The sequence below is a fragment of the Anomalospiza imberbis genome, chromosome 10, assembly GCF_031753505.1.
Source record: "Anomalospiza imberbis isolate Cuckoo-Finch-1a 21T00152 chromosome 10, ASM3175350v1, whole genome shotgun sequence".
Taxonomy (NCBI): domain Eukaryota; kingdom Metazoa; phylum Chordata; class Aves; order Passeriformes; family Viduidae; genus Anomalospiza; species Anomalospiza imberbis.
The window spans coordinates 25,256,793-25,269,384 of NC_089690.1; the positions used below are offsets into that span (position 1 = coordinate 25,256,793).

At 43.7% G+C, this 12,592-nt stretch overlaps 1 protein-coding gene across 4 annotated transcripts in view; it reads left to right on the plus strand.

Moving 5' to 3' along the window:
* LOC137480262 (glypican-5-like) overlaps window positions 1-12,592 on the plus strand; it is a 372,067-nt gene that overhangs the window by 46,245 nt on the left and 313,230 nt on the right. For all 4 annotated transcript variants that reach the window (XM_068201344.1, XM_068201345.1, XM_068201342.1 and 1 more), the window contains exon 2: window positions 7,029-7,190. In XM_068201344.1, the coding sequence (XP_068057445.1) occupies window positions 7,082-7,190 (109 nt within the window). In that variant the 5' untranslated portion in view covers window positions 7,029-7,081. The remainder of the gene's footprint in view (window positions 1-7,028; window positions 7,191-12,592) is intronic.

The window sequence follows — 12,592 nt, forward strand, 5'->3', positions numbered from 1 at the left end:
GGTGACAGGTGAGGAGAGGGCTTTGAGGAGGGAAGGGAGTGCCTGGTTTATGCCTCCGTAGGTTCCAGTAAGTGCAGGGACATTCAGTTTAGGGAACTCAGATGATTTTTTTTGCTCATTGGGTCCAGGCACAAGACAGGTTCTGTGGGGCACAAGCCAGGGTGAAAATCCTAGCAGTCAGTGACCTATGGGATAGGGCAGAAGGTGCTTTGGAAGCTACACCAAAAATCAGAGTACAAGAGCAGTGAGAACCAGGCAAACAGCAGAGGGAAAAGGAAAAAAAACTGAAGCAAAATGCACCTAGCAGCAGGCCTGACATTTCATTGTGCAGATGCTGCCCTTAAGAGCTGCGTGTTTGGAAGAGCTCCTGCTCTGGAAGCTGATCAGGACTGGTGCCTGATGGTCTCCAGCTGTCCTGCAAGCTGTGGCACTTGCTGATGCTGCCGGCTCTCTGGAGCCATGACATCTAGTGCTTCCTGCTGTCCCCCTTCTGCCCACTCCAGGTTTCCACCACCCTTAGATGTGCAGCTTTAATTCCAGTGCAATCAAGGGGTTCTTCCGTTTTGTGGGGTTTTATTCTTTTTTTTTTTTTCATGTCTACTCAAGAACTCTTGAGCAAATGCAAGCTATTTGACTTGACAAAGCTGGAAGTAGCTACACTTGCTAGTAGTTATGTTATCTAAACTGTGGTTGATAAAAGAGGTGTTTATCTCTTAGCCTTAATTATTTCAACTGGAATAGCACATCTGGTCATAGCCTTAGTCATGTTTAAGAAGAACAGTGAGAACAGTGAGAATGCAAAGTCTACTGATCAAATTAAACAGTATCTCTGTTAATGTACATCATGAAAGAAGGGATGGGGGAAAGGAAATTTTCATAACTTGTGTTTTCCAAACTGCACTTGCAAGGTTTCATGCTGGATTGTATGCATGTAGGCAGATGGGACAAATTCAGGCTCTGCTTTGGTATTTCATGAGCTTTTTGCTTTCAGGGGACCTTTGAATGTGCTATTTGTCTGTGTGGTCTTTGTATTAAAGCTGATAGTAGGATTATTTTAACAAAACAGAGGAAAGACTTAGAAACAGATTGAAAAGTTCTTTCTGCCTAGTCAGAAAATGTGTGGGAGGGACTGGCTCCAGCATACCTGAGGCAGGAAGAAAAGACACCTCAATTTGACTTAGACTCTGTTCCCTGGAGCTTGCCTAGTCCAGAGAGCAGGTTAATTGAGTTAGCTGCTATTTTATGTCCCAGAGCGCCGGTGCACTGGCTTGTTGAATTTTGTGCTAATTCCTGGCACTACTTCAAGCATAGTCACTACCGTATCTCACACACTGAAGGATAAAATAGCAGCTGTTTGACTCTGCACATGTTGAGTTGATGATACTTTGCTTGTCTTTCCAGTTGCAAACATTTTATTGCTGTGGTGTAACGCTGTGCACAGGGGGCTGTGCTCCCTGCTAGGTGAGGATGGCCACCGCATGAGTTTCTTGACAGCAGTCTTGCAGGTGAAGGTGGTGATGATTTTAGCACTGCTGGCGCACAGGAGCTGCATAAGAAAAGAGCCTCACAAACTTGGGGCAGCCTTCAGTGGCTGGATCCCCTTTCATTGATGTGGCTGTGCTGGTGTGGGCTCTGCTCATGCCCCAAGTCATGCAGGGAGAGCCCTTGTTGGAAATTGCTCCCTTTTCATTTGATTTGGCCTCGTCCCCGAATTAGTTTGTGTTTAATTGCTGAATTTTCCTCAAGCTGAGGCAGCAGCTACACCAGACAGATGAGTCTCAAGAAGGATGAAGTGTTGGCTCCTGTTCAGCTGGGCCAGACACAATGCAACGTACTTTTGGCACCTTTCTCTGTGTTACTAAGGCATAATCAGTCTTGGAGCCTTCGAAGATATTTGTACAACATTAAAATTTTGGGCTTTGGACTAAAGCTTTGTTTGGAAATACTGCTGAAATGTCTGTCAAAATACAAAGGCAAAAGCTGTCAGAAGAAAGATTGCACTGAGCTCACCCTCTGATCGTGCTTGCTCAGGACTCTTCTCTGCAGTGGAAATTAGAGGCTCAGCTTGTTTGAAAAAAATAAATCAGCCTGTCTTTGAAAAAGTTGGTGCAGGTAGAACAGTTAGTGTGTGTTAAGTTTGGCTTTCTGGTTTCAGAATATGGCTTTTACAGTGTGTACGGCATTTTAAACTAGCTGGTCAGCTAACAAAATGAATATATATTCGGCTTTTGGAAAAAGCTAATTTTGTTTGCTGAACTAGCCTCTCTGCTTTTTGGAAATGATACTGATTCAGCTAGTTTTAATGGCCAGAGTATTAGATTTTATTTGTACCAAAGCTCAAAATCAAGTCCCAAACTTCTTGATTCAAAACAAAAAGTTCTCCAAGCAACACGCAACAAAACACTCCACAGCTGATTTCGGTAGGGCTGGCCAGATGGATGTCAGGTAAGGATACACAGTTTTCTGTGCATTTAGCACCTAAAGTTATTTATAATTGTGACAGGGAAGTGTCTGAGGGTGATGCCTTTGGCATGCATTAATTGCTTTGGGGTTGCACACTAGTTTTCAGTAGGGATCATTGATGCATTCCAAAACACACATGCTTTAGGCTTAGGTACTTTTTTCCCTGCACTTCTGAATGTGACTTTTTTCCAAAGTGGAGCAAGATACTTCATCCTGTTTTTTATAATAACAGTAAGGGTTTAAAGTCAGTAGTTTTTCTCACTTTAAAAAATAAGCCAGGCTATAGTTTTAATCAGTACTCAAGGGAACAAGACTTGAATGGAAAAATAATGTGCATAATCAGCAGAGTAATCCTTACATCTGATCTGAAGCAGAAATTTAATTTGTTTTAGGAAAGCTATAAACCTTTTGGAATTGAAGCCCAAACATGTAGAGTTGAAAGTGTTCTGCTCTGTCAGTAAGTTAATGCATAAGAAAATAAAATAGAGAGGTGCCTTGGATGCAGGTGCTTTGCATCTGTGGCATAAAGTTAATCTAGCAGGGGGCTCCCATCATGGTCAGGGGCTGAAACACCTGGGAATAGAGAGCTGGGTTTGTTCAGCTGTAGGAAGATTAAGGGAGGCCATACTGCTGTCTTCAGCTGCCTTTTGGGAGAAAATAGAGAAAGTGGAGTCAGCTTTATACATAGCTGTATGCTGAAAAACCACAGGTGTGAGCTGGAACATGGGAAATGATCTTCAGATAGAAATTTTTAATTTACTTATTTTATCATGAGTGTAGCCAAATCCTGAAATGGGTTCTGGGAGGTTGTGGTTTTGTTAATTTTTGTAGGGGCTTAAAATTTGACTGGGTGAAGCTCTTACATAGTTAGATTTGCTTTAAGGGGGAGGCTGAGGTAGAGGTTCCTCCCAAATTGCTAGCTAGGAAATGAGGGCCGCTTGGGGAAAGCTGGTGAGCAAGTCCTAGAGGGAAATTAGCAGGGTGAAATCCTGAAAAGATGCTGTTGGTAACTTCTGTCTTTCAGGAGCAGTGCTTTCTGTCTGGAGTATGGAATGGCTTTGTTCCTTAAAGAAGGGAGGATTTGCCCTTAGGACTGTGTCCCGTGCCTGGTGGGCAGCGCTCTCTGGGCAGGGCTAATGGGGTGCTCTGTCTCTGGGGCGCTCAGCCCCTCGGCCACCCCTCTGTCACTGCTCCTCCCCTCTTCCCATTGGAGAGGGTATTTTTCATCAAGATGAAAGAGATGAGATAAACTAAAATTAGTATCAGAGTTATCAGAGACATTAAGACGTTACTAATGAGTTCTAATTTAATCTCGGCACCCAGGCATGTATAGCAGTGAAACCTTTTATTAGGTTTCTATAATTGTGTTAACAGTGATACCCTGAGGCTAATGCTGGAGCGAATGAATTTGCCAGGCTGTGTGCATGACAGCACTGACCTGACAGTCCCGTGAGGAGAGTGGGGTTTGCTCTCTGCTGGGCCTTCAGTGCTCTGTGTTTTACATCAGGCTCCTGAACTGTCAGGGGCTTAGTGCTGTTTCTATTTAGGAGTGCCTTCTGTGTCATTTTGGCTCTGGACCAACAAATCCCAGTCCTCAGGCTCGTGGAGCATTCATCGGGGGAGATAGCTGGGTGGGGAAGCCCGGGAGTGCAGTTCCAGCTGAGATATCAGTATCCTTGAAGCTTTCTGGAGGAGAAGCAGGTTCCCGTGTGCCTCGGTTCAGAGGGCAATGCCAGGGGCAGCTGTGGTAGCCACGGATTGCCTCCTAGGCAGGGCCAGCACAAAGTCAGCACGGAGCACCTGCCATTTCAAACCTTTCTTGATACAGGTCTGAGCTTTGCAAAGCCCCATCAAACGAAACTGCAGAGGGCTGCTGTGGGAAACAACTTCTCACTTTTAAAATTTTTATTAAACTTTAACGAAAACTACCATAGAGGACTAAAAAAGGAAAATTACAGCACTGGAAGCCCCCTGTGGCTAATATGTACAAAATGGATGCTCTGCCTTTTATCTCCTTAGTCCCTCTTAAAGTTTTGTTAGTCAGCTCTTTCTCTGCCATCCATTGGTGGAGATTCTTGATGGGAGGTCAGGTGTTGTTATGCTGCCCTTCCTGGTGCTCTGCCTTTTATCTCCTTAGTCCCTCTTAAAGTTTTGTTAGTCAGCTCTTTCTCTGCCATCCATTGGTGCAGATTCTTGATGGGAGGTGAGGTGTTGTTATGCTGCCCTTCCTGGTACCAAGCCAGCCTCCTCTAAATGTCTTGACTACTAAGGCAAGGGGGAGAAAGAGGACTATGGAATGACACACTACAATAGCATTACTATACATGTACGTAATATTGATCTCGTAATTGTGAAAGCAAACTATTACATTGCTTATCTATAACAGAGCTGTAAGGAGGAATGTTCTGGGTATCAGCATCTCAGCCCTGCAGATGCCGAGTGACGTTTCCAGCCCCTCTGCTCCGACTCCTCTTTGTGCATGACCGAGTTGCTCTGCAGTCTCTGTTTCAATTTCACTGGTGCTTTGCTGGTGCCAGCTCAGAGCAGAGGTCCTTCCCTGACCCCCAGTTCCTTGTGACAGGACAAACGTGTTCAGGGGGAGAAGTGGATTGGGGAACCCATCCAAGTTAAAATTAGCCTGTCCATGAAGCTAATTCCAACCTGGGACCAGCATGCCCAGCCGGTGACGAGCGCAGCCCTCCTGTTGCTGCTCCTGGCAGGGCCTTCTGCCGGGTCTGGGGCTTCACACTGTTCCTTGTTTCCCATTTTTGAGATTAGATTGAAGTATGGAGCAAATCCACCTCCAAAATGATACCTGACTCAGCTCAGTCTGTCACAACTTTGATCTTTGATTGCAAACATGTATAAAAATGTAGTGAACTGAAATATTATACTTTGGTCTTGACCTTCTTGACCTTTGCTTTGGTCTTGACCATAAATTAGCCGCACTTTCAAATAAGAGTGGCTATAAACCGGAAGCAACATTTTCAAGTCAGATGAGATGTTTTAGCTAACTCGGTGTTGTTATTTTTTTCCCTGGCGAGGGAGATTTATTGAAGCTTCTGTCTGCAGTTTGGTCTCAGCAAGCTGTGACCTGGAGCTGGCTCTGAGCAGAGCGTGGTCCTTTGAGGGTGTCTACTGATTTTTCAGAGTGCATCCTCTTGTTTTTGCTCACTGTCACTTATGCATTGCTGTGCATTAACCTGCAAGGCCAGGTGTGAGGGGCAGTGCAGGTGATGGTTCATTAATATTTCCATCCCAAGGCCTGGTCTGGGTTCTCTGCAGTGGCCTGGGTGAGAAACCCTCGGGAGGAATTGTGGCTCTTTGGAGAATCGGGGTGGTTTTCATCCAGCCCCGTTGGTGCTGTGTGGGAGGGGTTGCCAGTGGTGTTGGCAGTGGTTGAGAACAGAGACCCCCTTGGGCACAGAGAGGGGCAGCGCGGGCACGCACCAGCTCCAGTTAAAATGGCCCGTACAGCCAGTTGCGGGGTGGCAGTGGGGAGCTTGGCCACCTGTGTGGCACTGGTGTTCTTGGCAAAGGCTGTGTGCTTCCCAGAGCCTGAGCGATGGGCTGGAGGTGGACACTGTGCCCCCTTTCCCTCAGGACCTCTGTTTCTGCCTTGAGGTGGAGGGAAGGAAGCTCCTGACACACTTTCACACTTAATGCTCTGTGACTCTCTGAACTCTGCTATCTATGTGGTTTTAGGTTTGCTTGCTTAACAGTCTCTTGCTTCCCCCCCCACCCCTTTTCTAAAAATGTGTATTTGTGGAGCTTCAGAAAATACTCACCTACAGTCTGTACCAGATCCTTTCTGGAACCTGCAAATCCCATGGTGTAGAAGAGACCCTGAGTGTGTCCATCACGACTCTGTGATATAGGTTTCCTTACCAAGGATACGAAACTTACTGAAACACATACAAAGATGGAATGACTAAAAAAAAAATAAAAACATTCTACAAGAATGAAGTTTTTAATCAGCTTTCAACTTTCTCTGTAGTTGCAAGGTGAGAGTGATTGCAGTGCCTTTAAATTTTTTTTTTTTTCTTATTTGTGAGCTGCCTAGGAGCTTGGGGATTTTTTAAGAAGGTTCCCCTAGTGTAAGAGCTGAGTAGGTGATTCCTTGAGGCACACCAGGGGTGAGTAGGTGAGTACTGGAGCCTAGTTTGAGGCAAGGTTATCACTCACACGTTCGAGTTTTGATACCTGTAGTGCAAGGTGTATGGTGGAAATATTCTCCTTTTGATGGTGCATCTTCATGACTATGATTCTTTAGAGCCCCTGACTGTTCAGGTGACTTGTGTGCCCAGTGTTTTGAACAGTGTAAAATAACTTATCAGCTGATACTCTCATGCTACTCAAATGAAATAATCTCAACTTTGTGACCTTCTGACAACCTTGTGACTTTGTGTCCTTCTGACAACAGCTGTGTTTCACATTGTCATTCCTTGTGGGTTTTGTCTTGTTTCAAAATTTAAGATGTGGTGTTTCTGACGTTATGATGCATTGCTTTTATGGTGTGAGTTCAGGGGTTTTCTAATTTTTGTATTTTTCTTGTTTGCTTTAAGAGTCAGATTTACAGATCTGTCAACACAGGGCACCAACGTGTTGCACCAAAAAGATGGAAGAAAGCTACCAGGCAGCTGTTCGAAGGGAGAGGACTCAGAGCATCCAGGCACTGAACTTTGAGCTGAAGTACATGATTGTTGGTCACATCACAGCTTTTCAAGGTAGGAAATTTTAAATAGTTTATAAGAGTATCCTCTGCGATCCAGAGGAAAGCTTTTATCTTTTATTTTTCATTCCTCTTGCATCGCATGCTGCTGTCACTGCCTTATGGTTTGCTTCCCAGTTCTTCGATGTTTGTGCTTTTGGATAAAGGTGATGGCACTTAATCTTGACTGGTATGTTAAGCATCTTCCTAAATCTAATTAGGAAGAGATTTAAGCTGAGACCTTGTTTCTGGGGTTGGCGTGGATTTTTTAAGACACTCTGAAGTGTCTTTTCAGTGCCTGCTAGTCGTGCTTTTTGATAGTCTCTTGTGTTGCCAAACCCTTTACAGGTGTAGAACATTGAATGAAGATGCACTTGTTTGTTGATGCTGAAAAATAAGTGCTCTAACTGATGTGTCAAATGAGAATACAGCTCTTGCTCCTTGATAAAATGCAAGAGTACCTTGTTCTAACAGACACATATCAGACTATTTAGTTCCTTCATACAGGTGGTTATTGTACTGCTACAGGGAGGAAAATGCTTGGGTAGAGCTGTGCACTGTAGTGTTGAGTACTGGAGACTTTTCTTTAGAAGGGCATTTAAACATAGGCTGTGAACTTTAAACTTATGGTAGTTGAGTGATTAAATCAGTCAATGAGTGGTGAATCCAGCTTACTGACCTCTGTGGGCCTAATTATGTGCTTAATTTTAACTCTGCTTTGCCGTGTTCAGTGCCGAGCACCCTCATGGAATGGGCTCTGAAATGAAGCCAGTAGTTATTAAAATACCAAGTGTTGAGGCCTGGGTGATTAAGATCTATTGTTAGAAGGCAGGTATTATCAGTAGTGTCTTTTTTTGTCTGGTTTCTCCCATTTGAGTGAAAATACCATAAATAAAAGATGTGACTGACAGTTAATAAGAGACAGCATATTATCAAAAATTGACAATAAGTGATGGTGGAAGTCTGAAAGAGACATGAAGGGGGGAGAGAAAAATTTTCTTCTGCTTTTGGTTACTTTATATCTTTCCTTTTTTACCCACGAGTGAGAAATGGCGTTTTGGTTTATTTTACAATAAATTTTTGAAAATGTTTGATATCCCCTTTCATTAAAAAATTGGCTTGGAGGACACTTCAGAGGAGCACTGTAGTGAAAGAGTGCCTGTTGGCATTGTCAAATGCTGGTTATTCATTCAAGCAATCTTTCAGTATTATGACTGAATAAAGGTAAGGTCAGAATAGATTAACCTACCAGCCCCTTTAGGTCAAGCCAGAGGTTTTATTGTCCATTGCAGATGAAGCCTTTTGATGGAGTGAAAGCAGTAGTTAGACATTTCACACAGTTTAAATTTACAAGCATTTTCTGGAAGTGGGTAAATAGGTTGTTTGTTGTCACTTGCTGTGGCTGGCCTTCTGTCTGCATTAGGTGGGAACACTTGAAAAATGTAACTTTGCTGGCTTGCAGTGGGAGCTGCTTTTGTTCTTTGGTTTTGTCCCAGGTGTCAGGGAAAAGCCTCTCTCTTTATCTTGTGCTGGATAAACATTCTGTTGCTAAGAGTGGTGCTGTGCGAGACATTTACTGAGAGAGAAGATCTTTGCATTGAATTAACTCTGTCCTTTTGGTCTGTTTTCTCTTGTTGCTGTTTTGAATGATAAAGTGAGTGTGCCAACAGCGCAGTTTATAGCCTGAGAAAAGGAAAACCTGATTTTTAGAAGATTTCAGACGCTTTTTAGATTTCAAGTTTTTTGCAGCAGGGAGAACTGCCTCAGACTTACTGAAAAATAGCACTTTGTTCATTTGCATGGAGTGGTGTTTACTTGTACAATTTTCATGCACAATTTACTTTTATATATACGCATTTTAGTACTGTTAGTTTAGTCAAAGCAAAGCAGTAGTAAGCCTTGCTGCCTGCTTCTGAGGAAAGGAAATCTAAGCTGCTTTGTATGCACTCTAAGCAGACAATACTGTTAATATTACACCAATGCTGATTAAATGATTTTCAAGATTACTGTGGTATAAGAGATGGATTTTCAGTAGTCCATCACTGAGAACATAGTGGTAGCAGTTAAATTTCATTGGGAAAAAGAGACAACTTCTTTGGGAGACGTCCAAAGTGAATGTTGGTTTTTTTTTTTTTTTTTTTTTTTAAGTTATCATCCCCTTATATTCTTCCAAAGAAGTCAAAAGACAGTTCTGGGGACATTTAAGTGCCACAAGTATTAATAATAAGGAGCTTTTTCATGTGAGTAGGGGTTTTGATATGAATTTGGTTAAATATTCCCTCTACACTGCCTTGGCACTGCAGTTGGCTGTGGGTATTTTGGAGTTGAAGAGATACTGTTTTGGGTTTTCTTCGTTAAAGTGAAAATGTTGTTTAAGTAGCTGTGCCCACAGCTGAAATAAGCCAGTTTTCACAGATGATGGATTTAGTTGTGCAAAATAATTAATCTGTAAAAGGTGATTAAATATATCACAGATATGGGCAGGCTTGTTGTATTTGGACTAGTGCCCAATCCATTTATATGGACAACTTCAGCACTAAGGTTGTCCCACTGTTTTTCCCCTTTAAAGTTTTCAGTATTTGCAAGTGTTTTTTGCTCAAACACTGCACTAAATCAAGCTCCTGCATGGATGTGTTTTGCTTGAATGCTTGTCTCAAGTGCTTGTGGCACTGATCTGAGCAGGAGGAGCCCCACTGACACCAACTGCAGTGAAAAATGCCCTCCCCATGAGAAACAGGGCAGAGGCAGGAATGGAAGGGCCAGCTGCCTGTTTGGGAGGCACAGCATCAGAATCAGCTCCTGCAAAACCATACAGTGGCACAAAATCTGGGGGTCTGACAGGTTGAATGCAAGCAGGGCCCCGTGGGAGGGTTTCATGGAAAGCTGATGCATTTGCTTTCTCTTCATGTTCTCTTCATGTTGCTTTCTCTTCATGTTCTCTTCATGGTCCATGGCGTAGCCTCAAGGTCATAACCATGGTTTTAGACAGATGTGTGACTGCTCCAAATGGAATCACAGGCGAGGAGGAGGAAGAGCATGAGATGAGTAAGTGATCCAGGCTGTAATAGGAGCAGTGTAAGAGAGGAGAATGTGCCTGTTGTGGTGATCCTCCCTGTCAGCCTCTGGCTCTCCACAGCTGGCTTTGTTGTGGATGCATTTTGGAGCCGGTCACTTGGTCCCACCCAAAGATGTGCCTGCCTGTCTTTGCTCCTGTGGCTACAGCCTGAAATGCCCAGCAGAACTATTTAAATGAATGATGAAACAGGACACTTTCATTTTGTATCTCACTTTCCCCTTTGGTAACCTGAAGATTCTCTTCTGAACTTACTGTTTTCTTTGTTGCAGTGGTTATTTTAGGCTTGCATGTAAACAAATGTATCATTTTAGATGGATGTCTTGGTGGTGATGGTACCTGTTATTTGGCAGAGTCATCCATCCCTGCCCCAGTTTCCTCATGCAGACCCTGCACTCTTTGGGGACACTTCCAAGTGTGGCAACTGCTTCATTGTTAGTGGATTAGGAGCAGTGTGGGTGTGCAGGCTGAAAGTTGCTGTCAGAAGAGGTATGGATAGTCTGACAGGAAAGCTTTGTTGTGGTCAGACAGCAGAGAGAACCTGGCCTCCCTTTTCTTTGTCCTTTATGGAGTGCTCACAGGTGCCACATAAGGACCCACAGACAGCTTGGCTCTGCTCCTGTCATCGTCTGCTGAGGCTAATTTGTGGTAATGAGAATCCAAACACTGATAATTTATTTGTTCTGTTGATGGTCCCTGCACAGAGGCAGAACAAGATACTTTTAAACCTACATCACTTTTCAGTCACCAAATTAGCATCTGTCAGATCCGGTGAAAAACTTCGAGCTCAACAGTTTAAAAGATTTCCTGTTCTCTGCACTTGTTTTTACAGTAGGCAATAGGAATTGTTCACTTAGCCTCTGAAGAGAAAGCTTCCATGAACAAAGCTTCTTGTTCATAAAAAACTAATTTGTCTTGCTTTTCTGAGATAACATTCATTTGGCCTTGAGGGTCAGGTGCTGGGACCTGTTCCAGTGTTCTCCCAGCTATAGGAGGGAAGATGAGCTTTGGAGCTCTGTTGTTCTCACTCCTATCCCACAGGGTTTGGAAAGCTGTGCTCACCTTCTGCTTTCTATGGAATGGGAAGATGATGGTTGGGAAAGCACCTTGTTGCAGTTTCTAATAGCTGCAGTTGCCCTGGCGTTGCACTGCGTGCACATTGGTTTGCCCTGTTGCCATCTGATCCAAGCAGGCAACTTGGGAAGGGCAAGAAGGATGGAAAGGGAAGCTTGTTGTAGCAGGCATAGAGTTCAGGACTTCTGGTTGTCAATAAAATGCCTCAAAATTAATGCCTAGTTTATCCATAAAGTCCTTAAGCACAAAGATTTTCCTCTGAAAGCCTCCATGGGGAATGGGGAAGACTGGATGGTTTCAGGGGATCTTGGGATGGATGACACCAGTGGGCCCATTAATCAACTGATCTGAACTCTCCCAGAAAGGAATAATACACTACACTGCTCTCAGGGCTGTGTGGAGTCAAAAACATTTTTGGTTTTCATTTGGCTCTGTTGCAGTGTTGCTGATAGTTATTTTTACTGAATGTAGGACTGTCAGCTTTAAACAGAGGTGTCTGGTTGATGGTGTTGAAGTGCAGCGACAAAACAAAGACTTGGCTGTAGAAGTGCCCTCTGGTTTGAAGTAAATTACTACATGAAATGTAGCCACAATGCTGGAGATGGATGCAGTCCAAAATCAATGAGCTATTTAAAAAAAAAGCCAACCATCACCAGCAGCAACCTGCCAAAGCTCACCACCAGTACTTCTTGTTATTTTCTGCTGGATTATAGAAATGCAAAAGTGTTGTTTTCTAAACAGCTTTTTGTAGTCCTTTGCTGCTTGGTCATTTACTCAGACAGGTTGTTCCCCACCCCTTCCCACTTATGTTGTACTCTGCTGACCTTTGAGCTGAAAGTTACAGTCTCACAGCAGTGAGTTCTGCAGTCTTTCATTAGCAAGGCACAAAATGTCCAATTACAAAATACCACCCGAACCCATGGACAAGAAGGTGAAGAAAAGGACCAGTCTCTGCCCTAAAACCTCCATCTTGCACCATATATATTACTGTATTCTAAAACCCCAAACTGTAAATTTTCCACCCTGTGATATTACACACTTCTATTCAAATTCCACATCCACAATCCCAGTTCTGGAATTCAATGTTGGAAGCCTTCTCCCCAGCCTCAGGTCAAGTGCAGTGCTCTCTTGGGGGTCAGTGCCTGTCAGCACAGAAAGTCTCAAATTCTCAGCAACCCCAACTCCAGCAGGCCAGGATGCAGGTTTTGGCTCTAGGCAAACGGTGATTTCCACCAGAGGGAGTGGCTCCACGGGAGTGTTTGTGTCCCCAT